This window comes from Mustelus asterias, chromosome 1, assembly GCF_964213995.1.
Source record: "Mustelus asterias chromosome 1, sMusAst1.hap1.1, whole genome shotgun sequence".
NCBI classification, from domain to species: Eukaryota; Metazoa; Chordata; class Chondrichthyes; order Carcharhiniformes; family Triakidae; genus Mustelus; species Mustelus asterias.
The window spans coordinates 89,210,648-89,235,570 of NC_135801.1; the positions used below are offsets into that span (position 1 = coordinate 89,210,648).

At 44.6% G+C, this 24,923-nt stretch overlaps 1 protein-coding gene across 1 annotated transcript in view; it reads left to right on the forward strand.

Annotated features, from left to right (window-relative positions):
- The first annotated feature begins 6,214 nt into the window (after nucleotides 1–6,214).
- The window catches only part of LOC144495114 (ADP-ribosyl cyclase/cyclic ADP-ribose hydrolase 2-like), a 28,305-nt gene continuing 9,596 nt past the window's right edge, over nucleotides 6,215–24,923 (forward strand). The window contains exons 1-5 of the mRNA XM_078215037.1: nucleotides 6,215–6,476; nucleotides 10,756–10,885; nucleotides 11,407–11,542; nucleotides 12,954–13,036; nucleotides 23,627–23,703. Coding sequence (XP_078071163.1) covers nucleotides 6,310–6,476; nucleotides 10,756–10,885; nucleotides 11,407–11,542; nucleotides 12,954–13,036; nucleotides 23,627–23,703 — 593 coding nt within the window. The 5' untranslated portion in view covers nucleotides 6,215–6,309. The remainder of the gene's footprint in view (nucleotides 6,477–10,755; nucleotides 10,886–11,406; nucleotides 11,543–12,953; nucleotides 13,037–23,626; nucleotides 23,704–24,923) is intronic.

The window sequence follows — 24,923 nt, forward strand, 5'->3', positions numbered from 1 at the left end:
TAAATATGGAAATTGTTCTTATTTTTGAATCAAATCTAATTGCGGCTTACACTCACACTTTCATTTTATGTTGCATCACAATAGCTTCATTATACTAAAAGGTTTCAGATGTAAGTGAACTGTTTTCTGCAAGTGTTTCTTTAGGATAAACTGGCTGTAATGTTATTTAAAATTTTGCTATGTTGAAGAAATTTCCATAATAGCTTACTAAAGGTAAAATCATAATGTAATTGTGTCATACAAAGCTGATGGATGTTAAATTGGCCAAGCTAAATGTGAGAATTGGGCAAGATCTATACATTAAAGAACACCCTGGAGTTGCCCATTGTTAGCATTGCTGTGTAATGCAATCAGTTTCACAAATCATACCAAATGATGAGGAAAGTGAATGCCAAGAAATTACAGTAGAATCTAGACCAGAGGTTTCCAAACTGTGGGTTGTGACTCCCAATGGAGTCGCAGGATGAGCAATGGCGGCTGTGTTGCTGAGACTCAGCTTTGACAGTCCTGGTATCGGCTATGCCCTTTTAAATGTGTGTGATTTTCTTTTTGCCTGTGGTTGTGGCCATTGAGTTCTGAGGTTCGGTTGCCTGCAAAACGCTAGATGACTTGGTTGATTTTTGTGCCTGTATCCCTACTTGTTCAACTACTCTAACCCACTTTTCACTCTGGTCTTGCACCAATAGTGAAGCATTTCAAAAGGGGCTGACAGCAAAGAAAACTGTTTGGGAGTCACTGATCTAGATCCTGTATGCAGATCGAATTGAGTAGATACAAGCGCAAGGTCATAAACATTGAAGAAAACTAGGAAAAAGGCTGAAAGAGACCTGGAGGAGGGTCTACACTACCCTCTGCTGACATTGCACAGCATTCGCTGAAGAGTAGTGTTTAACCCCTTCATGCTAAAGCTACATAATACTTTGAATTGGCCATAACTAAAATATTGTATCCAGTTTGTATCACTGAGATGCAAGGAGGTATTCAAGCTCCATTTAATGAAGGATGACAAGTGTTCACAGGGATCAGCATATTGAATTGTGATGAAGGATTAGAAAAACTAAACTCCTTAATCTTCGGAAGGTACATGAAAGAGAACTTCATAAAAACATACAATGTGCTAAGTTGGGCAGCAAAGATTCAAGTTAAAGGGAATTTTGATAAAATATACACAAGGGAATACTGCTAATTCATAAAAAGACTATTTGCGGACCGATGTAAGGGTGCATTCTTCAAAGTAAATAATACCCATAGTGGAAACAAAATCTGAAATCATTCAAGAAGCCTCTGCGTGCTAAAATAGATTAAGAGATTGTTTTTTAAAATTCATTTTTAAGAAATGGGCATTGCTAACTAGCCAGCATTTATTGCCCATCCCTAATTGCCGTTGAGAAGATGAGCTGCCTTCCTAAAGCTCTGCACTCGTCGATGGAAAGTATTCCATCACACACCTGACTTGTGCTTTGTAGATGATGGACAGACGTTCGGAAGTATGAAGGTGAGTTACTAGCCAGAGAGTTCCCATCCCTGACATACTATTGTAGCCACAGTGTTTATGTGGCTTGTCCAGTTCAGTTTCTGGTCACCTGGTCAATCCCCCTAGATGTTAATGATGGGGGATTCAATGATGGTAATGCCATTGAATGTTAAGGGGTGATGGTTAGATATTTTCGATAGAGGTGGAAATTACTTGGCATTTGTGTGGCACAAATTATCATTTGGCCCAAATATGTTTGTTCTTGAGGTCTTGCTGCACATGGAAACACAGCATCATTAGCTGAGGTGTTGTGTATAGTTTTGTTCTATTGTCAACAAGCATCCCCATTTCTGACCTTATGGTAGTGGGAAGGTCATTGGTGAAACTGCCAATTTGGTTGGGCCCTGAGGAATCCCTGCAGTGGTATACTGAGACTGAGATTATGGGCCTCCAACGACCACAAGCATCTTCCTTTGAGCAAGGTCTCGTTACAATCAGTGGAGAGCTTTCCCCGCCCTATTCCCAATGACTTCAGTTTTACTGGTGCTCCTTGATGTCACAAGCAATCAAATTACAGAACCACAGAAATGTTACAGCACAGAAGGCCATTCAGCCTGTCGTGTTTGTACCAGATTTCAAGAGGATGAATTCACCTTGCGCCACTCCCCTACTTCTCCCTGTAACTCTTCACATTCTGCCTTTTCAGATAATAATCCAATTCCCTCTTGAATTTTTCAACCAAACCTGCCTCCATCTCCACCACACTCTGACAGTGCATTCCAGATCCTAACCTCTTGCTGCATGACAAAACTTTTCCTCATGTTGCCATTGCTCCTTTCACCAATTACCTCAAATTTGTTTTCAATCCTTCCACCGATGGAAACATTTTCACTACCAGTTCTGTCCAGACCGATTTTGAATACCTCAATCAAATTTCTCTTCTTCAAGTAAAACAGTCCGAACTTCTCCAATCTATCAGTCGGTGAAGTTCCTCATTCCAGTGACCATTGTCATGAACCTTTTCTGCATTCCCACTAATGCCTTCACATCTTTCCTAAAGTATGAGTGCAACACTGCAACTGGGGCCAAGTTCCATACATGCTTAACAGAACTTCCTTGCTTTTATACTCTATACCCATATTAATGAAGCCTAGGCTGCTGTATGCTTTATTAATTACTCTCTCAACTTTAATAATTTATACAGGGATACACCCAGGTTCCTATGTTTCTGCACCCCAACATCAAAGGTAGTCAGCCTCACCTTTCCTCTGGTACTTAGCTCTTTTATCTTTTTGGACCAAGGATGTCATGAGGTCTGGAGCTGAGTTGTCCTGATAGAACCCAAACTGAACATCAGTGATCAGTTTAGTGGTGAACAAGTGCCATCTATGATAGCACTGTTAATGACACTTTCCATTACTTTGCTGATGTATCAAAGTAGGCTGATGGACCAAATTGTATTTGCCCCATTTTTGTGAACATTCCTGGGAATTTTTCCACATATTTGGGTAGATGCTAGTTGTTATAGCTGTAGTGGAACAGCTTGGCCAGGGGTGCACCCACAGCCAGGATGTTGACAGGGCCTACAGCCTTTGGCGTATCCAGTGTGTTCAGCCATATCTTGATATCACATGGAGAGAATCAAATTGACTGAAGACTGGCAACTGTGATGCTGGGGACCTCAAGAAGAAGCCAGAGATAAACCATCCACTTGGGACTTCTGTCTGAAGATGGTTAAAAATGCTTCAACCTTGTCTTTTGTGTTGATGCACTGGGCCTCCCTAGCATTGAGGATGGGGACGTTTGTGGAACTGTCCCTTCCCATTAGTTGTTTATTGCCCACTGCCATTTACAACAGGATATGGCAGGACTGCAGACCTTTGAACTGATCCATTGGTTATGAGATCAATTAGCTCTGTCTATAGCATGCTGCTTCCACTGTTTAATAAGCTTCACCAGCTTGACATCTCATTTTCAGGTTTGCCTGGGGCTGCTTTGACAGGCTCTTTTATATTCTTTATTGAACTAGTGTTGATCTCTTGGCTTGATGGCAATGGTAGAATGAGATATGTGCTATGACATAATGTTACAAATTCTGGTGGAAGGCCATTCTGCTGTCAGTGACAACCCACTTCACCTCCTGGATGCAAATGTTTTCACGGCTATACCGATTCTAAATCTATACCTTCAAGTGTGAGGCTAGTGTGAGAATGCCGCTCAGTGATCCTCAGTGTGAAAGTGGGATTGGTTTCCACTGATGAAAGATCATTGACCTGAAACTTTGGCTTAGATTTTCACAGAGTCGTGGAGACTTAGTTTACTTATTATAAAGCATAATTGGTACTGAACCACGCAAGACGTATTAAGGCAGATGGTCCAATAAGGCACGGTGGCACAGTGGTTAGCACTGTTTCCGCACAGTCCAGGGACCCGGGTTCGATTCCCAGCTTAGGTCACTGTCTGTACGGAGTCTGCATGTTCTCACCATGTCTGCATGGGTTTCCTCCAGGTGCTTCGGTTTCCTCCCATGGTCTGAAAAATGTGCTGGTTATGTGCATTGGCCATGCTAAATTCTCCCTCAGTGTACCCGAACAGACGCCGGAGTGGGGCAACTAGGGGATTTTCACAGTAACTTCATTGCAGTGTTAATGTTACCCTGCTTGTGACACTAATAAATAAACTTTAACAATGCATGGTAAAGAGTTAAGTTATAAGAAGCATATTAAAGCAAGAAAGAGAGATGGAAAGGTTTGGGAATTGAATTCCAGAGGTTAGGATCTCAGTAGTTGAAGGCATAGCCACCAATGATGGGTCAGTGAACATTCCAGATGCTTAATTAGATGAGTGTAGATATCTTGCAGTGGAGCTGGAGGAGATTACTGAGATGGGAAGGGATGAGGCATGACGGGAGTTGAAAACCAGAATAAGAATTTTAAACCATGCTATGGCTTGAAAAGTAGCCAATGTAAATCAGTGAGCGTGTGTGTGATTAGTGAAGGGAATTGATGCAAATGAGGACATGGGCAGCAGAGTTTTGAATGACCTCAAATCTAGAGGCTTTCAGCAGCAGGTGAACTGAGGCAGGACAGAGTCAGATAGTGTTACAGATATGCAAATAAGTGATCTTAGTGATGGCAGGAATATATAATTGTAAGGAACCAAATTCCTCACTGAGGTTGACATGGGATGGGATTTTCCGGCCGCGTTCGCCCCAAGACTGGAAAATCCCACCCAAGGTTAAAGACCTTTGCATGGACTGTCCTCGTCTGCTGTGATTCCCGTGGCAGGCAGGACGGGAAAATTCCACCCACAATCTGGTTCAGTCTCAGACATTTGCGATCTGAGAAGGATGGAATTGGTAGCCAGAGAATGGAGTTTGTAGCGGGGATTAAAGGTCTTCCCAATGTTTAATTGGAGGAAATATTTGCTCATCCAGTACTGGATGTTGGACAAGATGTTTAATAATTTTTAACAGTGGAGCAGTCATGAGAGATGATGTGAAGTACAGCTGGGTGTCCTTAGCTTACATGTGAAAACTAATGTATTTCTTTCAGAAGATGAGATCCAGAGACAGCATTGAGATGAGAAATAAGGAGCCAAGGATAGATTTTTGGGGGACACCTGAGGTAATAGTAACAGGAAGAGAAACCATTGACATGATATCCTGGCTACAGTGAGTTAGCCAAGAATGGAAACAGGTGAGCGCAGTCCCACACAGCTGGAGGACAGTGAGGAGGTATCAGAAGATGATCACAACAAAGGCTACAAACTAGTCATAATGGATAAGGAGGGTTAGTTCATTCTTGCCGCAGAAATATAGTACGTCATTTGTGACTCGGGTCACCTGATAAAGGAGCAGCGCTCTGAAAGCTTGTGATACCAAATAAACCTGTTGGACTTTAACCTGGTGTTGTGAGACTTCTTACTATAGCTAGCATGAGAAAGGAGAGTTAGGTGTTTAGCAGCTTAATGGAAATAGAATTGAGGTCCAGGAGATGTGTCTCATGGACAAGATTAGTTAAGAGAAGTCATGAAGGGAGATAAGAGAGAAACTAGAGAACATGAGTTCAAGGTTAGGAGGGAACTTTGAAGGCAGTCTAGCCTAGTGGGTTGGAGGAAACTGGCAGGGTCAGCTGTCTGGATGGTTTCAATCTCGGGGAGAGAGGGGGTCTGGGGCAGGATGGGTGTTTAAGATGGAATTGCAGTAAAGAAAAGAACCAGGTGGTTATCTTTACATTCTGAGGTAATCCTGGATTAATGAGCCATTTTAGCAGATGCGATGAGGATCCTATGGTGCTTTATGTGATCCAATTAGATCTGGCAGTGAATGGCTAAAACAATTGTCCTCCATAATCAGACTTCCCTCTGCATCTCATCAACCAGGGACTTGGGAACTTCAGCCAGCTTGGAAGCCAAGCCACCTTGGAGTTAACTCCCAAAATTGGAGGAAGGGGTGAGCCTAGGTCAATAGCAGGTTTCAGGTTTTGGAGCTGGAAATAAATGGCGACAATTAATAGCTGTTTCGGCCCCGCTATGGACCTGGAAGTACTGGGTGAGTGACTTCTACACATGTTCAATTCCACCCACCCTCACCCAGTCCAGTATTAAATCATCTCTTTCACAAATATTTATTGAACTGCTGATAGTATCTAGCATTTTCTGTTTGTGTTGAATATTAAGCATGTGTTGTTTTAATCGTCCTTCAACTAGTTAATTATTACATACAACTTACATTTGTTTTCCACAATACCGTTCTGATATGCTCAAGGACCAGTGGCGACGTGACATTTTCACTGCAAGAGCTTTTTCAAACTTGTGACTCTCAAGTTTTCAAAATGTGGAAATGGAGCATGTTTCTGCTTGGAATCCTACTGATGAATTGTTCGACTTCAGAAGGTGCAGCAATAAAGTCATGGCATGGAGTTGGAACCGTCCACAATTTGGAGGAGATCATAATTGGTAGATGTTACAACTACCTTAGAGTAGTGAATCCTACAATAAGGTAAGACAATGGTTTCTTTATAACATATTCATGGAAATACAGATTGGTGTGGCTCTCTGAACCACTGGTCACTTATTTTCTTCATCAACATGCTGCTTTAAGCTCTCATGGGCAAGATGTATGATGATGAGAGTTGACTGCCAAGCAAGTGCCCGATGGTCTCGGTGCTGCAAATGGTTTGGTCAAAGGGACACAACTTGAAGAAGAATGTTGCCAATCGTGAAGTCATTGATAAATTTAGTGAAAAACGGAGGGCTCAGTCGAGGTCGCTGAGGACACTGTGCTAATTGGAACACTCAGCATTTATCCCTATTCTTTATGCTACCTCCTATGTCTAAAGACTACTTTCGTCAGTTGAAACAGAAATCAGCTAAGTGTACCTTTTCTGCACTGCTTTCAATGCAATGATATGCTTTCCTTAAAAAAGGAGACCAAAAGTGTCCACAGAACGTAGTCTCAATGCCCTGTACAGCAATAGCAAAACTTCCCTATCTTTATATTCCATTCTTCATGCAAAAAAAACAACATTCTATTTGCCTTCCTCATCACTTGCTGCACCTACATGCTAACCTTTGTGATTCATGAAAAGAAAACCTCACTGTGAAAGGTGCAGTTCTAAGATTGCAAGTTATCAGACTGAGAAAAAGAACAGGAATGAACGCTCAGGACTGAGAAATCACATTGATTCTTGGATACTTGAATATCAATGTAAAGGACATTGTAAAGCATATCTGTGAAGTGTGTTTGTTTTTTGGCTGGGCTAAGAATAAGAAGGGGGATATGCCATTCTGTGGTTTAACCTACAAGTTGCCTACAAATATACTGTTTAAGAGTTTTTAATCATTTGTTTCAGGAAATGTCCAAAAATGTGAAATTTTGACACGTCATTCTGTCAGCAACTAACTGGAATTTTGAATTTATTTTTGAAAGTCATCAGTCTCTTCGGAGGTCATAACACAATTCATTAGCGATGGAATATTAGGAATCATAACAATGGAATTTAAGATTTATGTATTGAAAGAAAGTATTGCATTGAATTGTATTTCAAGCACAAATATCTTTAGGATAAAATTTTAAGGATGGTGAGTGATTGGTGCTCACCATCCTAAGAGTTGGCACATAACATGTTACTGTGCCAACGGTTGAATTCCCACTGCCATTTAATGTTTACTTGAGCGTTGATTGGCAGTGGACGGGACCTCTGTTAGCCTTGAAAGGCAATCCTGCCTGTGAGACCTGGGGACACGGGACACTGTCTCCGAATAAGGGGTAGGCCATTTAGGACTGAGATGAGGTGGAATTTTGTTACTCAGAGGGTGATGCTTCTTTGGAGTTCTCTGCTACAAAAGGCTGTGGAGGCTCAGTTGTTGAGTATGTTCAAGACTGAGATCGATAGATTTCTACACACTGAAAACATCAAGGGATACGGGAATAGTGCAGGAAAATAGTGTTGAAATAGAAGAATGAACCTTAATCTCATTGAATGGCAGAGCGGGCTCAAGGGGTTGAATGGGCTCCTCCTGCTCCTATTTCCCTATGTCCTTACCCTTCTGAGAGCAAGTACTATCTTTATACCATCTCTGACCAGGAATCTCCATCCCCGTTTTCACAGGGGGGAAAGGGAAGGAGGCGGAGAATTCAACAGGAGTCCTCAAATGACTTTTACACCCAGTGGGATTTCCTGTTCAGATCGTCTCCACCCCTCACCAATAACATAATGGGGTTCCCACCATGAAAGGTTCACAACATGCCTGGACTAGCAAGGGCCTGGCAAACAGTTCTTACCCACGGTGCAATGTGAGTACAGGCCCTACGGTGGAGATGCAGTACCCTGGCAGTGCCCACTGCATTGCTGGGAGAATGGGGGGGGGGGGGGGCGGGGGGGGGGAATGGGGGTTGAAGGGAGGTTCCATGAGAGCTTTGGCTATTTTTTTGAATGGGGTGCCCTTGAAAATGGGCCCATGCCATTCCGTCAGCATGACGTCGTGGGACCTGCCGCTTGACCCTCTTTTTCCTGAAGATATAATGGAAAAACCCACAATGCAGCTGGCAAGCTACCCTCCACTTTTCCCGCCTGAGCCAACAAAAAAGAGTGAGAAAATTCCGCCCTCTGTTTTGCAGGTTTTTAACCTTCAGAACAATTAACTTTACATCCAAAGATATGTAGGTTTAGTGGATTAGCCATGGTAACTGGCTACAGGGTTACAGGGATCGGGCAGGGGGTGAGCCTGGTTAAGATGCTCTTTTGGAGAGTCAGTGCAGACTTAATGGGCCGAATGGCCTCCTTCTGCACCGAAAGGGTTCTATGGTTCTATATCCCTTTGTTCAGAAATTAGTCTCAGCCTTGATAGTTTTTTTTTCTGTTTATTAACTCTTTTACTGCTCTGAGTTAACAGACATTCAAACTTAAAGGAAAAGTGGGCTAACACCTCTGTTAACACAGTAGAGCTCAGAATTTTTAATCAGCGCATTTAGCATTGAGGCTGCAGTTTTTTCTGCCCTGTATTTCCATATCCCTGAATGTGTTACTTTTAATGCTCCAGCACAGGGTTTGAACAACTAGAGCTCATATCAGAAATTCAAGTACTCATTGTCCAGTATTTTTCCACCCAATAAAGTTGATTAATTTTGTCCATTAAAATTAATGGAATGAAAAAAACGGGGATGGGTGCCTGAATTCCAAATTCACATTCCTGACATTCAAAGTTCTCAGGAGTGTTAAACTCCGAAATTAACTCACTAAAGTCACAACTCACACTTGTGTAGTGCAGTGAAATATATTATGGCACTTCACAAGAATGTCTGCCAACGCTTATTTTGAGATTAGCAACCTAGTTTTCAAATTCCTCCAGGGCCTCGCCCCTCCCAATCGCTGTAATCTTCATCAGCACTACACACCCTCAGATCTCTGAGGCCCTCCAATTTTGGTCTCTTGTGCATCCCTAATTTACTTTGCTCCAACATTTGCAGACATGTCTCCAGTTGGATTAATTTTAAACTCTGGACTTCCCTCTCTATCTCTCCTCCCTTTAGACCTTTCAATTTCGCTCACCTGACCAAATATCTGCTTATGTGGCTCTGTGTCAAATAATGTTTGATAATGTTCCTGTTATCACCAGAAAAATTATTATGTTAACCATGTTATCAAATGCAAGTTACTGTTGTTAAAGCTTTGTACATTTTATTTGTCTGTTCTTTATTTTACCTTCATACTTATTGGGCTCCAGTGCTGGAGTCAGAACTCCAAACATGTAGGCTTACTAATTTGGTTGGACATTTCAGCACAGGGCCTGCCCTCTACTGACAATAATGGCTTGACACGTCCACCTCACAGTAGACCAGCTTCCGCACTAATCAGAAAAGCCTCTTGATTACCTGACTGGATACATCCTGACCGTCATTCAAACACCCTTTGTTTCCTCATCAACTATATTTTTATAACAAATAAACAAAAGTGTTCAAATACAATGAAAGAGAGCATTTTTGCAATGTTCTCCAATTGTTAGTGAAGTGGCAGATTAGTTTCCTACATTACAGTAGTGGCTATGCTTAGAAGAAAAGTACTTCATTGTCTGTAAAACAGTTTGGGATGTCCAGTGGTCATGAAAAGTGCTATACAAATCTCCCTTTCTCCTTTTAATCTTCAGTTCCAGGATAATCAGGGGGGGTTACTAACAGTTTCTAGTTATAAATTTGCTGAACCAAAATTTTCATTTTTAAAATAACAATTTATTCAGTTATCAATCAAATAGATCTCCCTGAGAAAAACCTCTTGATTACCTGACTGGATAATTCCTGACTGCCAGTCAAACACCTTTTTTCTTTCCCTCATCATCCATATTTTCATAACTAATAAACGAAAGTGTTCAAATAAAATGAAAGAAAGCGTTTTTGCAATGGTCCCCAATTGTTAGTAAAGTGGTGGAGGCTAAGAATGGGTTCATAGTTTCTATTTCAATACTTTGGATTATAACGCTCTTAGCTCTGAAGAAGGGTCATGGGGACTCAACATTAACTCTGTTTCTCTCTCCACAGGTGCTGCCAAATCTATTGAGTTTTCTCATTTTCTGTTTTTATTTCAGATTTCCAGCATCCACAGTGCTTTGCTTTTGTTAACATGCTGTAATGTTATTTAATTTGCCTTCCACCTTATTACTATTTACTTGACCAATGACCTACTGTGATTGAACAATGTACAATAGCTGGCTTTTTTCAGCAACTGCTTAAGTGTCAACTGCTGACATTAAAAATACCTTTGAGAACGGTTATTTTATTTCAGGGAAAAGAACTGTTCAGCGATTTGGGAGGCATTTCGCAATGCCTTCATTTATAAAGAGCCCTGCCATGTCATTCCAGCTGATTATGAGGATTTTATCAATCTGGCACTGCACGCTGTCTCTGAGAACAAGGTACGCTTGCTCAATAACATGGGTTCACTTAACATTTGGTTTGAGTTGAATGGAAATTTGCGCAATGTAAAATGATGCATAGTTCTAGAACTTTGCTATAATTCAGGCAGTGACGGTGTAAAATAATGTTTTTCTTTCTTTTCAAGCATTAAAAGGAATACAATTTCACATTCTGTGCCTTTTTTATGCCTGGAAAATTTGATGAGGAAATGTAAATATTTGTCATTCAAAATACTTTAACCGAGATCTGTTTAATTGTTCCACAGGTAATATTTGTCTAAGTTAACTGATTACTACAGTGATAAAGAAAATATGAGTGACATAGTGAGATCATCTTTTATTTTTATTTTTCCAGTAAAATTATAAAAGTATTTTAGAATCTTTGGAATATCATTAGAGGTAGTGATCAAAAGACATTTCTACATGCATTAATACATATGGATCAGAAAAAGCCCTCCCACTTTCCTTATTTATATGGACCAACTGTAACAACTAACTTGGTTTTTTAAACTTAATTACAGTCACTATTCTGGGAAAATACCAAGCTTCTGGTGCACAGATATTCAGATAAAACCAGACGAATGATGCCTCTTGGTGACACCCTGATTGGCTATTTGGCAGATGACTTGGACTGGTGCGGACAACTTGAACCTCCAGGTGAGATGAATGATTGTTGCAGATGCTTAATATTATTAACCACAATGTTAAGGAAAGATGATAGAGTATTACAAAATAGTAAGTCATCAATAATTGGGAATTAAACTGTGCGGTGAATGAGTTCACCAGGAGATTTAAGTTAATCATACCTTTATTCTTGTTCTCTTCAAACATTAAAAGGAATACAATGTCGCATTCTGTGCCTTTTTTATGCCTGGAAAATTTGATGAAATGTAAATATTAGACACTCAAAACGCTATAACCGCGATCTGTTTATTTGTTCCACAGGTTGTATTTGTCTAAGCTAATTGATTACTATAGTGATTTAAGATGTGCATGGAAATGCATCCCTATGTCCCAGGGTTTCCAAATCAAACTACTCAGGAATTTACATAAATAGAGTTTCCATTTGTCTGATGTGGAATGTATATACTCCCTTCACTGGGACATGGTCCACTTACCCAAACTCCCAGAGCATATATGCAAAGGTTGGAGTTTAATTGGATAATATTGTCCAGGGTACCAGCACTCCTGCTGTTTTTCCAGATAGGGCTACACTGCCCAATGGCTTGCTGGCTAGGCAAGTAGAAAGACTAACAGGCCCCAGTGGCAGGCTATCTTTCGAGGTCCCTCTGCTGCAGTGATGTGTCAGCCTCCATTATGTGCTCATTATGTGTCTCTGGATTGGGAATTGAAAGCGCAACCTGCTGACTCAGGAGGTGGTGCTACCACTGAACTACATTTGTTACCAAGATGACTGCTCATTTTCTAAATGTCATACGAATTCACCGGAATTTTCCCCTCCCACCATGGTCTAACAATATCTTGGAGTCACAGATTGTCTCAGGTCTCATCAACAGCAAATGAAAAGAGCAGTGCAGACTACAAAATACACATAGGAACTTCCACACTGATAGTCGGTTGTAGGGTTAGAGGAAAAACAATGCAATAAACAGCATAAATAATCATTGAATCCCTACAGTGAAGAACGAGGCCATCTGACCCATCGAGTCTGCAATGACTCTCTAAAAGAGCATCCTGCCCAGACCCTCCCCTCTGTCCTATCCCTGTAACCCTGTGCATTTACCATGGCTAATCCTCCTAACCTGCACATCTTTGGACTGTGGGAGGAAACTGGAGCTCCCGGAGGAAACCCACGCAGACGGTGAGAGAATGTACAAACTCCACGCAGACAGTCACCCGAGGCCGGAATCGAACTGGGGTCCCTGGCGCTATGGGTCAGCACTGCTAACTGCTGTGTTGCCATGCCGCCCAAAGAAATCTTGTATAGTTGCCTCCCACCAGACTAGCATGCATTTATCATGAAGGGAACAATTTTAGACAGGCGTTATTGTCAGCTGTTACATTAATCTTGTCTTACCTTTATTGCTGATATTCTTATTTCTTGCAGGCATAAATTTTGTATCCTGCCCCACAACAACTGAGTGTGAAAATAACCCAGGTGATTCATTTTGGAAAATAGCATCTGAATCTGTAAGTTGTTTTCAGAGAAAATGTCTTACTCAAATTGCACACACAGTTTCCTTGTCCCCTTAAACAAAAAGAACGATAAAGTTTCCCTCGTGGATATTCACATACTTATGGGAATGGAAATCCTTAACATAGAACATAGAACAGTACAGCACAGAACAGGCCCTTCGGCCCACGATGTTGTGCCGAGCTTTATCTGAAACCAAGATCAAGCTATCCCACTCCCTATCATCCTGGTGTGCTCCATGTGCCTATCCAATAACCGCTTAAATGTTCCTAAAGTGTCTGACTCCACTATCACTGCAGGCAGTCCATTCCACACCCCAACCACTCTCTGCGTAAAGAACCTACCTCTGATATCCTTCCTGTATCTCCCACCACGAACCCTATAGTTATGCCCCCTTGTAATAGCTCCATCCACCCGAGGAAATAGTCTTTGAACGTTCACTCTATCTATCCCCTTCATCATTTTATAAACCTCTATTAAGTCTCCCCTCAGCCTCCTCCGCTCCAGAGAGAACAGCCCTAGCTCCCTCAACCTTTCCTCATAAGACCTACCCTCCAAACCAGGCAGCATCCTGGTAAATCTCCTCTGCACTCTTTCCAGCACTTCCACATCCTTCTTATAGTGAGGTGACCAGAACTGCACACAATATTCCAAATGTGGTCTCACCAAGGTCCTGTACAGTTGCAGCATAACCCCACGGCTCTTAAACTCCAACCCCCTGTTAATAAAAGCTAACACACTATAGGCCTTCTTCACAGATCTATCCACTTGAGTGGCAACCTTTAGAGATCTGTGGATATGGATCCCAAGATCTCTGTTCCTCCACAGTCTTCAGAACCCTACCTTTGACCCTGTAATCCACATTTAAATTAGTCCTACCAAAATGAATCACCTCACATTTATCAGGGTTAAACTCCATTTGCCATTTTTCAGCCCAGCTTTGCATCCTATCTATGTCTCTTTGCAGCCTACAACAGCCCTCCACCTCATCCACTACTCCACCAATCTTGGTGTCATCAGCAAATTTACTGATCCACCCTTCAGCCCCCTCCTCTAAGTCATTAATAAATATCACAAAGAGCAGAGGACCAAGCACTGATCCCTGCGGCACTCATCTAGCAACCTGCCTCCAGTCCGAAAATTTTCCATCGACCACCACCCTCTGTCTTCGATCATTTAGTTTAATTCAGCATTTATATAATTAGAAACCCTGACCACGATTCTCCCATTGCGGCCCACATGTTTTCTGTGGGTCCGGCCGGGAGACACGGGCCTGCGGCCTTGAACAGGGATTTGCGCATGCGCCGGGAATGCATGCGCATCTCCCAGAGCCGGCGAACAGTCCACGACCACCTTCCCACCGGTTTCCAGACCAAGTAATTAAAATCTTTTCTGCATGTATTTTAAATATGTATATGTGTTCATTATTGGGACCTTTCAGGTCCCGATTGAATTTCCCACCCTGCCAGGAGTACTTCATTCCCTGGGTTCAGACGAGCTCCCCACGTTCGGGGAACTAGCAGGAGGTGGAATGAAGGAGGGGCAATCGGGGTCTCCCAGGAGGTTGGGTGGCGGGGGGTGGTGCCCCCTGGGCACGGGCACCTTGGCAGTGCCAGCCTGTGCCCCCTGGTACTGCCAAGGGGCAAAGTGCCCATGTCCAGGGGGCAGCTTGGCACTGCCCAGCACGCATCGGACAGTGACAAGGGGGCCGGGCCTACTGTGGGCAGGGCCTAGGGGCGATCGGTGGGGGTGGGGGGTCTTGCTGCCACTCTGCATTGGGATCAGTCTGTGATGGAAGAAGAGCAACAAGTGGGGCGGGCTGGGGAGGGAGGTGGTGGTGATGGTCTACCAGGGGTGGGGGGTCTGACCCTGGGGTGGATCAGCGAGGGGGTGGCGGGGGTCTGCTGGGGTGAGGAGGGCTGGGGGGATTGCTACTGCTTGGGGATGGGGCCTGGACATCGGGGCGCTCCAGGACAGGGTGGGTCAGGGCTGGCCTGGGAATTGCTGTGGGGGCCGTGATCGGGGCGTGGAGGGGCAGCACTGCGGTGGTCCTGGGCTGGCCAGTGATCGAGCTGGCCAGCAAATGGGGTGTCTGACAGATCGGGACCACTGCGCATGCGCAGAGTTCCAGAACTGTCAAACTCTGGCGCAAATAGGCCCCACCCCCCTGGGTTTTTAATGATATTCACGACTGGGACCTCTGCAGTGCACAGAGTGCGGAGATTCAGGTGAGAAGCTGAACTATCAGATCAGTTGGGATTTAGAACAGTTTTCCCGCCAATTCAGCACTTTTGGGAGACTCGCCTCCCCCCTATTGCAGAAGGAGGCCATTCGGCCCATCTGCCCCAACAACAATCCCACCCAAGCCCAATCCCCATAACCCCACATATTTACCCCACTAATCCCTTTAACCTACACATCCTGTAGCGGGATCCCCTTTTTAACTCCACCCAACGGGCTCACTTTGGGCTTGGCACACCGATTGTCCAAACCCCACCACTGCCCGGGTGATCCTCTCCCTCTTACCGGTGGACTCGCAGCCACCTTGCGCCTACTCCACTAGAGTAGTGCCCCCGAGAGAGAGAGAGAGGGGAAAGGAAAGCCTCTGCCCACCTTTACCTGGCAGCCTTTCCTGAGTGGGCAGTTTCGAAGCGCCCAGAGAACCCTCAGTTCTAGACTCCGGAATTATAGTAAGGGATATTTAATATTGTGACTTGGTCAGAGATCGTTGGTGAGAAATTGAAAAGATCAAAACGGACTCCAATGGAAGTCAAAGATATATATATATATATATATTTATTAAAACATCAAGGTCAAGATCACCAAACACCAGGAAAACAACACACTATGTCTTGTGCTCTATAAGACTATAGCTATGGAAGGAATACTAAAATGGACACAACGGAATGCTTACTTTACACAAGTTTACCAGTGTCTTAAACTATGAAAGGTGCATGCAAAAGCCCCCCCCTTTCCCCAAAGCCTCATCCACTATGATGATCTCGGGAACTTCGCGAATTACCAGGGGATACTCACAATCCTAGTTTAAATTGCTCAGTGGACTTCGGGCTGCGTTCTGGAGACGAACGAGAGGCAGGCAGGAACAGGAGAAGAGAGAGGAGAGAGAGAGAGATGGCCGACCTGACCATCCTTTTATATTGTAAAACTTGAATTTTTTTCCTGCCAACTCCGCCCCCTTCCAACCAGCAGTTCCACAGACAAAGGCGTGCTAGTGTTATCTGTAGCTGCGATCTTACAGTCCATAGAGACCAGATGATCCCATCCCAGGTAATAGGTCTCTTGCTGTCCTTTATTGTTCCATCGGAGATCGTTTAATCGTTTTCCCATTATGGAAATGGGCTTCTCCTCGCTCTGGGACAAGGCCATTATCACCTGCATTGAGTCCAGACCAGGTGTATTGTCTTGCTGCCGGCCTAGTCTGGTGATGTCGTCAGTTCCCTTTTGTGCTGCTGATAACCTAATCAGCAGTCCGTCTGGTTTCTGGCTGCTTGCAATTTTAGGACTGAGCCCCTTCACATACACACACACACACACACACACACACACACACACACACACACACACACACACACACACACACACACACACACAGGCTGGCTGAGCTCCCTGGGAAATTTTTGGTCAAGTCCTGCAGCCAAATGTGGCCACTTTCACAGTTCTTTAGGGTTCAAGTCCTTTTCCCAGCTCATAAAAAGGCCTGAGTTGCCCGAAAAACTTACAATCCTGGGACATTAAGGGGCAATTTAGCATGGCCAATGCACCTAACCCGCACATCTTTGGACTGTGGGAGGAAACCAGAGCACCCGGAGAAAATCCACGCAGACACGGGAGAAGGTACAAACTCCACACAGTGACCCAAGCTGGAAATCGAACCGAGGTACCTGGAGCTGTGAGGCAACAGTGCTAACCATTGTGCCACTGTGCCGCCCATCTTAGTTGCATCTTATAAAAAATACTTCTATTCAGGAGTAAGTAGCAGAAAGTGATTGAAAACATGTATTTTATTAACTCTTCCTATATTGTAATTGTCACACTTGAATGAAAATAATTCATTTACATGTTTGTCCATCAATTAATCTGTTTGTGTCTAATACCTCAACTATTTTACTTTGACTGCCTGTAGCTAAACTGAGCTGAATTCTTACTGGATTACATCAGCCTGTGCCAATCTTATGATTTTTTTGTCTTTTCTTCCAAATCATAATCTTGCTCATTGGGCAGGAGTTTCTGTTTTGGTTTAGAAGCCCAACGTCAGGGTCAAAAATTAGTCCCGGCCCTGCACCTTGCTGGGAGCAGCAATCCAACAGTAATTGGTGCTGTATTAACCAAATAGTGACCAGAGGGTGCACTTTCCACCCAGTTAAGGAGAATAGATGGACTCTTAAAGCTGGCAAGATAATGGGAGGCAGGTGAGAATGAAGGAGGAAGCGCTTCCATCTTGAGGCACCTTCAGCACTTTTAAAAGCCTTTATCAGAAGGCCATAGCCACCTGGCCGTGATGGTGGAGGGGCCACCTCTTCATTACAAAGCCAGCGGCCACCTTTGTGGTCTGGCAGCCATGATGGATGAGGAAGGAGGCCCTAATGAGATGGAACATGGCCTTCCTCTCTTCCGCTGAGAGACTACCCTTGTTTAACTGGCCATGTTTCAGCCACTACATAGCCACTGGAAAATTCCAGTCTGTGGGTGAAGTGCCTTAATAAGCCCTTTCATTTCCTCAATTAGTTAGCTGCTGCTTCCAAGTGGGTAACCATTTCACCCCTGGTCAAGCCTTCTCGAAAATGGCTAAGGGGCAAACTGGCACAATGAAATTATGCATACCCCTGCCTCAGTTCCCACTAAGAAGTTTAACAACACCAGGTTAAAGTCCAACAGATTTATTTGGTAGCAAAAGCCACACAAGCTTTCGGAGCTCTTAGCCCCTTCTTCAGGTGAGTGCTCACTCACCTGAAGAAGGGGCTAAGAGCTCCGAAAGCTTGTGTGGCTTTTGCTACCAAATAAACCTGTTGGACTTTAACCTGGTGTTGTTAAACTTCTTACTGTGTTTACCCCAGTCCAACGCCGGCATCTCCACATCATCAGTTCCCACTCCCATCAGCCTCCAAAAATCCTGTCCCAGGCTTGTGGAAATAAGAAAACTGAAAGTAAAAGAACTGCACAGGACAAGAGGGGAAAGAAAAACAAATGTGTCAATTGTGTATCAGTCAATTAGCTCAGTTGTTTGGACAGCTGGTTCATGATGCAAAGTGATGCCAGCCGCATGGGTTCATTTCCCGTACCAGCTGAGGTTATTCATGAAGGTTCCACCTTCTCACCTTGCCCCTTGCCTGAGGTGCGGTGATCCTCAGGTTAAATCACCACCAGTCACAGCGTATGGTCATCTAGGACTATGGTGACTTTTTACTCATGTACTCAAGTGGAGGGTTTTCATTGGGGACTCATCTGTGTTTATGTTTATCAGAACACACTGGAAGAGAAGGTTTTGCTCTAAAGGTGCATGCTCTGCAAATTTTGTCTCTATAAATAAAAACTCATAAGTGAATAAATTATAGACTCCAGTATCCTTCACCACCTGGTTATCTAAATTTTGACAAATGGAGGGAAAATATCCCACGGTATCTACACACTGAATTCACTGTATTTTTATTATATAGCACCCAAGATTGAACATTATGGGTGGGATTTTACAGCCTTGCCCATCCCAAAACCGTAAAATCCCGCCTGAGGTCAATGGGCCTTTCCATTGTCCGCCCCTCGCCCGCTCCGATTGCCAGGGCAGGCAGGGCGGGAAAACACCGGCCAATATTTTAACCAACCAAAATTTTGTATAACTTTTGCCTACTTTATGTCCCATTTATAAAATCCAAATGCCAATGGCTTTATCTTTCAGCACTTCTACTTTCTGGAATAATGGAAAAAAAAATTTGTTGTTCCCTGGTAGCCACCTAAAACAGATATTTGAGATGCTGAATATTTTAATAAGGGAGAAACACCTTTTTAATCTATTTTTCCCTGAAAGTTGTTCACACTCAGTAGGGCTGACTTGCTCCACTTTGCTGTTTGGATTATAATGTAGCCCAACCAGCAGTTCTGAAGCCACCCACCACAAAAGAGGGAAGTCAATATGTTTAGTCTTACCTCTGTGTGGACTTCAGCAGAGCACGAGTGCTCCTCCCAGCTCCGCAATGCTCCTCCACAACAGTCCACAACCCCGACCAATATTTTCCTCACCTCCACTCCGAGGATTTGCATAAAGGCCACTGGCCCAAATTGAAGCTGTAGTGATCACCCTCTGGAGACCTGACTGACTTGGCAGTTCACCACAATTACTAAGAGGAAGCTTGAGGACTGATTTAGGGCGATCCTTGAGCCAACTCTTCATGGTGACCCGGTGGTTAGCACTGCTGCCTCACAGCGCCAGAGGCCCGAGTTCAATTCCGACCTTGGGTGACTGTCTATGTGGAGTTTGCAAATTCTCCCCGCGTCTATGTGGGTTTCCTCTCGGTGCTCTGGTTTCCTCCCACAGTACAAAGGTGTGCAGGTTAGGTGGATTGGCCATGATAAATTGCCCTTTAATGTCCCACTATGCATAGGTTAGGGGATTAGCCATGATAAATGTGTGGGGTTACAGGGATAGGGTGGGGCATAGGGCCTGGGTGAGATACTCTGTCAGAGAGTTGGTACAAACTGGACGGGCCGAATGTCCTCTTCTGTACTGTAGGGATTCTGAGATGCGCATGCTGTACACACCATCTAGTTCCGACCCTAAAATGGTCCAAGATCAATTTCTTACCCTATAAATTTGGAAGACTTTGTTCATTTATGCCCTTCAGCATCTTCCCTTTGTCTGTAAATTCTCATTATATTTTTCCCATGTAAATTATTTCCTCACACTTGTCCACATAGATTGCACCTATAACCAGTGTAGAACAAACAGAAGCACTAACGTAGACAAAAGTCAAAAAGACATAGACATGGATCTGAGAAAGTTGCAGAGTAAATGTGAACAAGACACTGGGGAAATTTATATACTAGGATCAGAGTGGCACAGTGGCACAGTGGTTAACACTGCTGCCTCACAACGCCAGGGACCCGGGTTCAATTCCAGCCTCAGGTGACTATGTGGAGTTTGCACGTTCTTCCCTATGTCTGTGTGGGTTGCCTCAGGGTGCTCTGGTTTCCTCCCACACTCCAAAGATGTGCAGGTTAGGTGGATTGGCCATGCTAAATTGCACCTTAGTGTCGAGGGATTAGCAGGGTAAATACTTGAGGTTATGGGGATAGGGCCTGGGTAGGATTGTTGTCAGTGCTGCCTTGATGGGCCAAATGGCCTCCTTCTGCACTGTAAGGATTCTATTTTATTCTAACAGAATAATGAAATGAATCCTTTGAGTACTGGGAAATTAGGAAGGTGATGAATGGAGGAAAGGGGCAGAATTCAAGATAAAAACAAGTTGTAAGGAAACTCAGCAAGCCTGGCAGCATCTGCAGAGAGAGGTTTCAAGCTGAATTACTGGGGACAATTCTCCCATCGCGACACGCAACTTTTCTGGCAGGTCCGGTCGGGAGAATCGCGTCTCAGCCATTTAGCGGGATTCATGCATGCATTCCCGACGCATGCACTTCTCCCAGAGCCAGGGAACAGGCACTGTTCCCTGTGCTGGAAACTGGGAAGAGAGGTATGTGATTTTAATCTGTGTTAAATATAATTTAAATGTCAGGAGTACTTCACTCCGGCGGGATTTGGAATAGCTCCGCACGTTCGGGGAACTGTGGGAGACCCCGCTGGAGTGAAGGGGGTGCAATCGGGGCCCCCAGGGGGTCAGGCAGCAGGGGGGTAGTGCCCCCGGGCATGGGCACTGTGGCAGTGCCAGCCTGTGCCCCTGGCACTGCCCAAGGGGCAAAGTGTCCATGCCCAAGGGGCACCATGGCACTACCCAAGGGGTACCAGGCAGTGCCAAGGGGGTGGGGCCTATTGTGGGCGGGGCCTAGGTGTGAGTGGGGGGTCCCGCTGCCACTCTGCATGGGGATCAGTCTGGGCTGGAAGTTGGCCAGCGATTGGGGCGGGGTGGAGGGGTGGTGGTCTGCCGGGAGGGGTATGCCTCTCCGGGGAGGATCTGCCTCCCGTCGGGGGGTCTGCCAGGGTGGGGGAATCGCCACTGCTGGGTGCAGGGGGCTCGACATTGGGGTGCTCCGGAATGGGGAGAGGGTCGGGGCTGGCCTATTAATTGCTGTGGGGGCCGCAATTGGGCCGTGAGGGAGGGCTGGCGGGGCAGCACTGCGGATGTCCCGGGCTGGCCAGCGATCGAGCTGGCCAGCAAACAGGGAGACTGACAGATCGGGGCCACTGCACATGCACAGAGTTCCAGAACTGTCAGACTCCTGTGCGCATAGGCCCCACCCCCCGGGTTTTTAATAAGATTCACCACTGTGACCTCTGCTGTGCACAGAGTGCAGAGATTTGGATCTGAAGTTGCACCGAAAAAACAGTCGTGATCTAGACCCATTTTCCAACCAATTCGGTACTTTTGGGAGAAATCCAAAAATCAACTCAGAACATTAACTCTGTTTCTCTCTCCACAGATGCTGCCAGACCTGTTAAGTTTTTTTTCCAGTATTTACTATTTTTATTTCAGATTTTCTGCATCTGCGGTATTTTATTTTCATTTTAAAATTTAAGAGTGGAACACAGTCACAGTATTCACAATGAGTTGGAATTTGGGTGCAGTGCAGCAAAGAAAACGTTAGAGAAGTCAAGCGTGGAAATCACAAATCCAAAGCTGATACAATATTGCAGAGGTGGAAAATGTAGGGCAGTATTTTCTCTAAGCTGGGTTGACTTGAGAACCCTTGAAAAATGGCATCCTGTACCCACGCTAGGATTGCTGACCGCACTCCCAGGCAGTCTGATTTTCTGGGAGCACCTTTAAACGGTGTGGACTGGTTCGGGTCAAAAGCTCGTATGCAGCCATCCCAATCAGGCTGGCTCCATTGCAGGGATGTGCATCTCCTACTCCTCCAATTTTTATTGATTGTGGTCATTTTTTAACGAGACATAATTCACAGCCCCTCAGAAAATCTGTGAGCCCTAATCTGCATGAGGGGACTTTTTAAAACATGAGTTCCTCCTCATGTTCCCATGCCAAGAAAAGGCCCACCATTAGAAACATAGAAACCCTACAGTGCAGAAGGAGGCCATTCGGCCCATCGAGTCTGTACCGACCACAATCCCACCCAGGCCCTACCCCCACATATTTTACCCGCTAATCCCTCTAACCTACGCATCCCAGGACTCTAAGGGACAATTTTTAACCTGGCCAATCAACCTAACCCGCACATCTTTGGACTGTGGGAGGAAACCGGAGCACCCGGAGTAAACCCACGCAGACACGAGGAGAATGTGCAAACTCCACACAGACAGTGACCTGAGCCGGGAATCGAACCCGGGACCCTGGAGCTGTGAAGCAGCAGTGCTAACCACTGTGCTACCGTTACCTAGCCCTCCCAATGGCCCCTTGTGACCTTATACCTTGCTATGGCACTTCTATGCCTATCGACCAGTATATACTGCATTGAGGCAATGAATTCTATACCAACAGTATAAATGTTTTTTAAAAGTCATTCATTCATTATTTTCCACTATGTTAAAAAATGTAATTTAATGACGGGGCTATAAAAATGTCAATCATCCAGTTTTTATTTAAAGACCTCTAACAGAAATCACAAGCCCTTGAAACCACTTAACATTGTGTAAATAAACAGTGTAAAAATTATAGTAGAGATTAGAGTCAGAGCTGTCAGGGCGGCACGGTAGCACAATGGTTAGCACTGCTGCTTCACAGCTCCAGGGACCTGGGTTCGATTCCCGGCTTGGGTCACTGTCTGTGTGGAGTTTGCATATTCTCCTCGTGTCTGCGTGGGTTTCCTCTGGGTGCTCCGGTTTCCTCCCACAGTCCAAAGATGTGCAGGTTAGGTTGATTGGCCAGGTTAAAAATTGCCCCTTAGAATCCTGAGATGCGTAGGTGAGAGGGATAGGTGAGTGGGGGTAGGGCCTGGGTGGGATTGTGGTCGGTGCAGACTCGATCGGCCGAATGGCCTCCTTCTGCACTGTAGGGTTTCTATGACTTTCTATTCTTCTATAACTGTCCATCAAGTCATGTTTTCTCTAGGGTGCAACAAGAGTAATGAGGATTGGCTGGGAGCTCAGAAATCCAATACTGTGTTGTTTTTTATCTATTTGATTGCCTGTCGCAGGTCTCCTGTGAATGGTGGTTCACCCATAAATACTACCACAGGACACTGGGGGAAATCCTGCAGTGTATTAGCTGTCACTGTGGATTCATAATTGAGGAGTTGTTGAAAATGTTCTTCCCAGATTTCACTATTGTACAGTTCGTTAAATGACAGGAGTGAAAGGAATAATTTATATTTCTGTAGGGATGCCGAGTATGAGCCTTGTTTCGAAGTTAATATAATTATAAATGGTAAAATTTTGAATAATAGCTACAAACACAGGTTAACTTGTACTTCATTAAATGCAATTTAAAATTTGCATTGCCTTTCAGTATGCGAAGGAGGCAAAGGGAATAGTGAGAGTGATGATGAACGGCTCGGTTCCTGATGGAACTTTTCTAAAAAATGGGTAAGAGATGTTATCAATTATTCAGAAATGTTCTGTGAAAATGTAACTTTTTTTGACCGGTCCAATGAACAAGTTAAATGCATTAGCTTTGAAGTTCTATTCCTTTGGGGGTTGGGAACAAATGTCAGGAATTCCAGTAGATGAGGAGTCCAACATTAGAGCAGAACCCAGCTGTTTAGATTTTTGTGCCTGAAATACTGCACATAATTCAGGTGGAGGTGACTCTGAACATTTCCTACACCTTGAGGTCTGATTTACTTATGTGTCAGGGGTGGGTGGGTGAGGAGTTAATAAGCTCTTCCAGAAATCCTACCAGATATGCTCAGTTGTAGATAAACCTGCAAGGAGCAGGCATATGTGGCCAATTGTGCTCTGTGCATGGCCCACTAAGCAGAATTCAAATAGTAGTCAATTGACAGGGATCAAGGGCAGTTCAAATCTGGGACCTAAAGTCCAGGGAGCATATTATGAATTTCTCAAATCTGTCTCCAGATAGTTTGTGCTGTCCTCCCCATCTATGTCCCGTGGGTGAACTTCCACTACTGCTGTTCCCAGCTCATCAACAATAACTTTGTTATACAGCATCTTTGACCAAATGACATCCCAGTGTACTTCACAGGAGCATGATACAATGACAAATGACAACTCATCAGGAAATATTCTCCATACCCACCCCACTTACTCAGGCCCCCTCTCTATCCCGCTTCAGCACCAGCTGCCAATCCAAGTCCCCAATAGATTTGCAAACTCTATTGGAAGCATTCATAGGTGTAACACTCTAATGTCCTATCTGTACTGATCACCTTCATGACTGCGGGGTGTGGGGGCGGGGGGGGGGGGGGGGAGGGGATGAGCCCTGGGTGGGGGCGTGGGGGCATGGTGGCCCCTTCTCTCGGTGGTGGGGATGCAGGGAAAGAGCGTACGCTTCTATGCTGAGGTTGGGGATGCTCCCCTGGTCAGTGGGAGGGACGGGGAGTGGGGGGGGGCTGTTTCTGAACGCTGAGACCGGGGCACCCCAGTCTCTGAAAAGCCGGGCTGGCCAGCGCATTTTTCACAATGCATAAATTTGCATAGATCGGGTGGGCATTTTTGGTTTCAATTTCCTCATTTTTTAAAAATTCATTGATGGGATGTGGGCTTTGCTGGCTAGGTCAGCACTTATTGCCCATCCCCAGTTGCTCTTTGGAAGGCAGTGGTGATCTGCCTTCTTGTCATGTAGG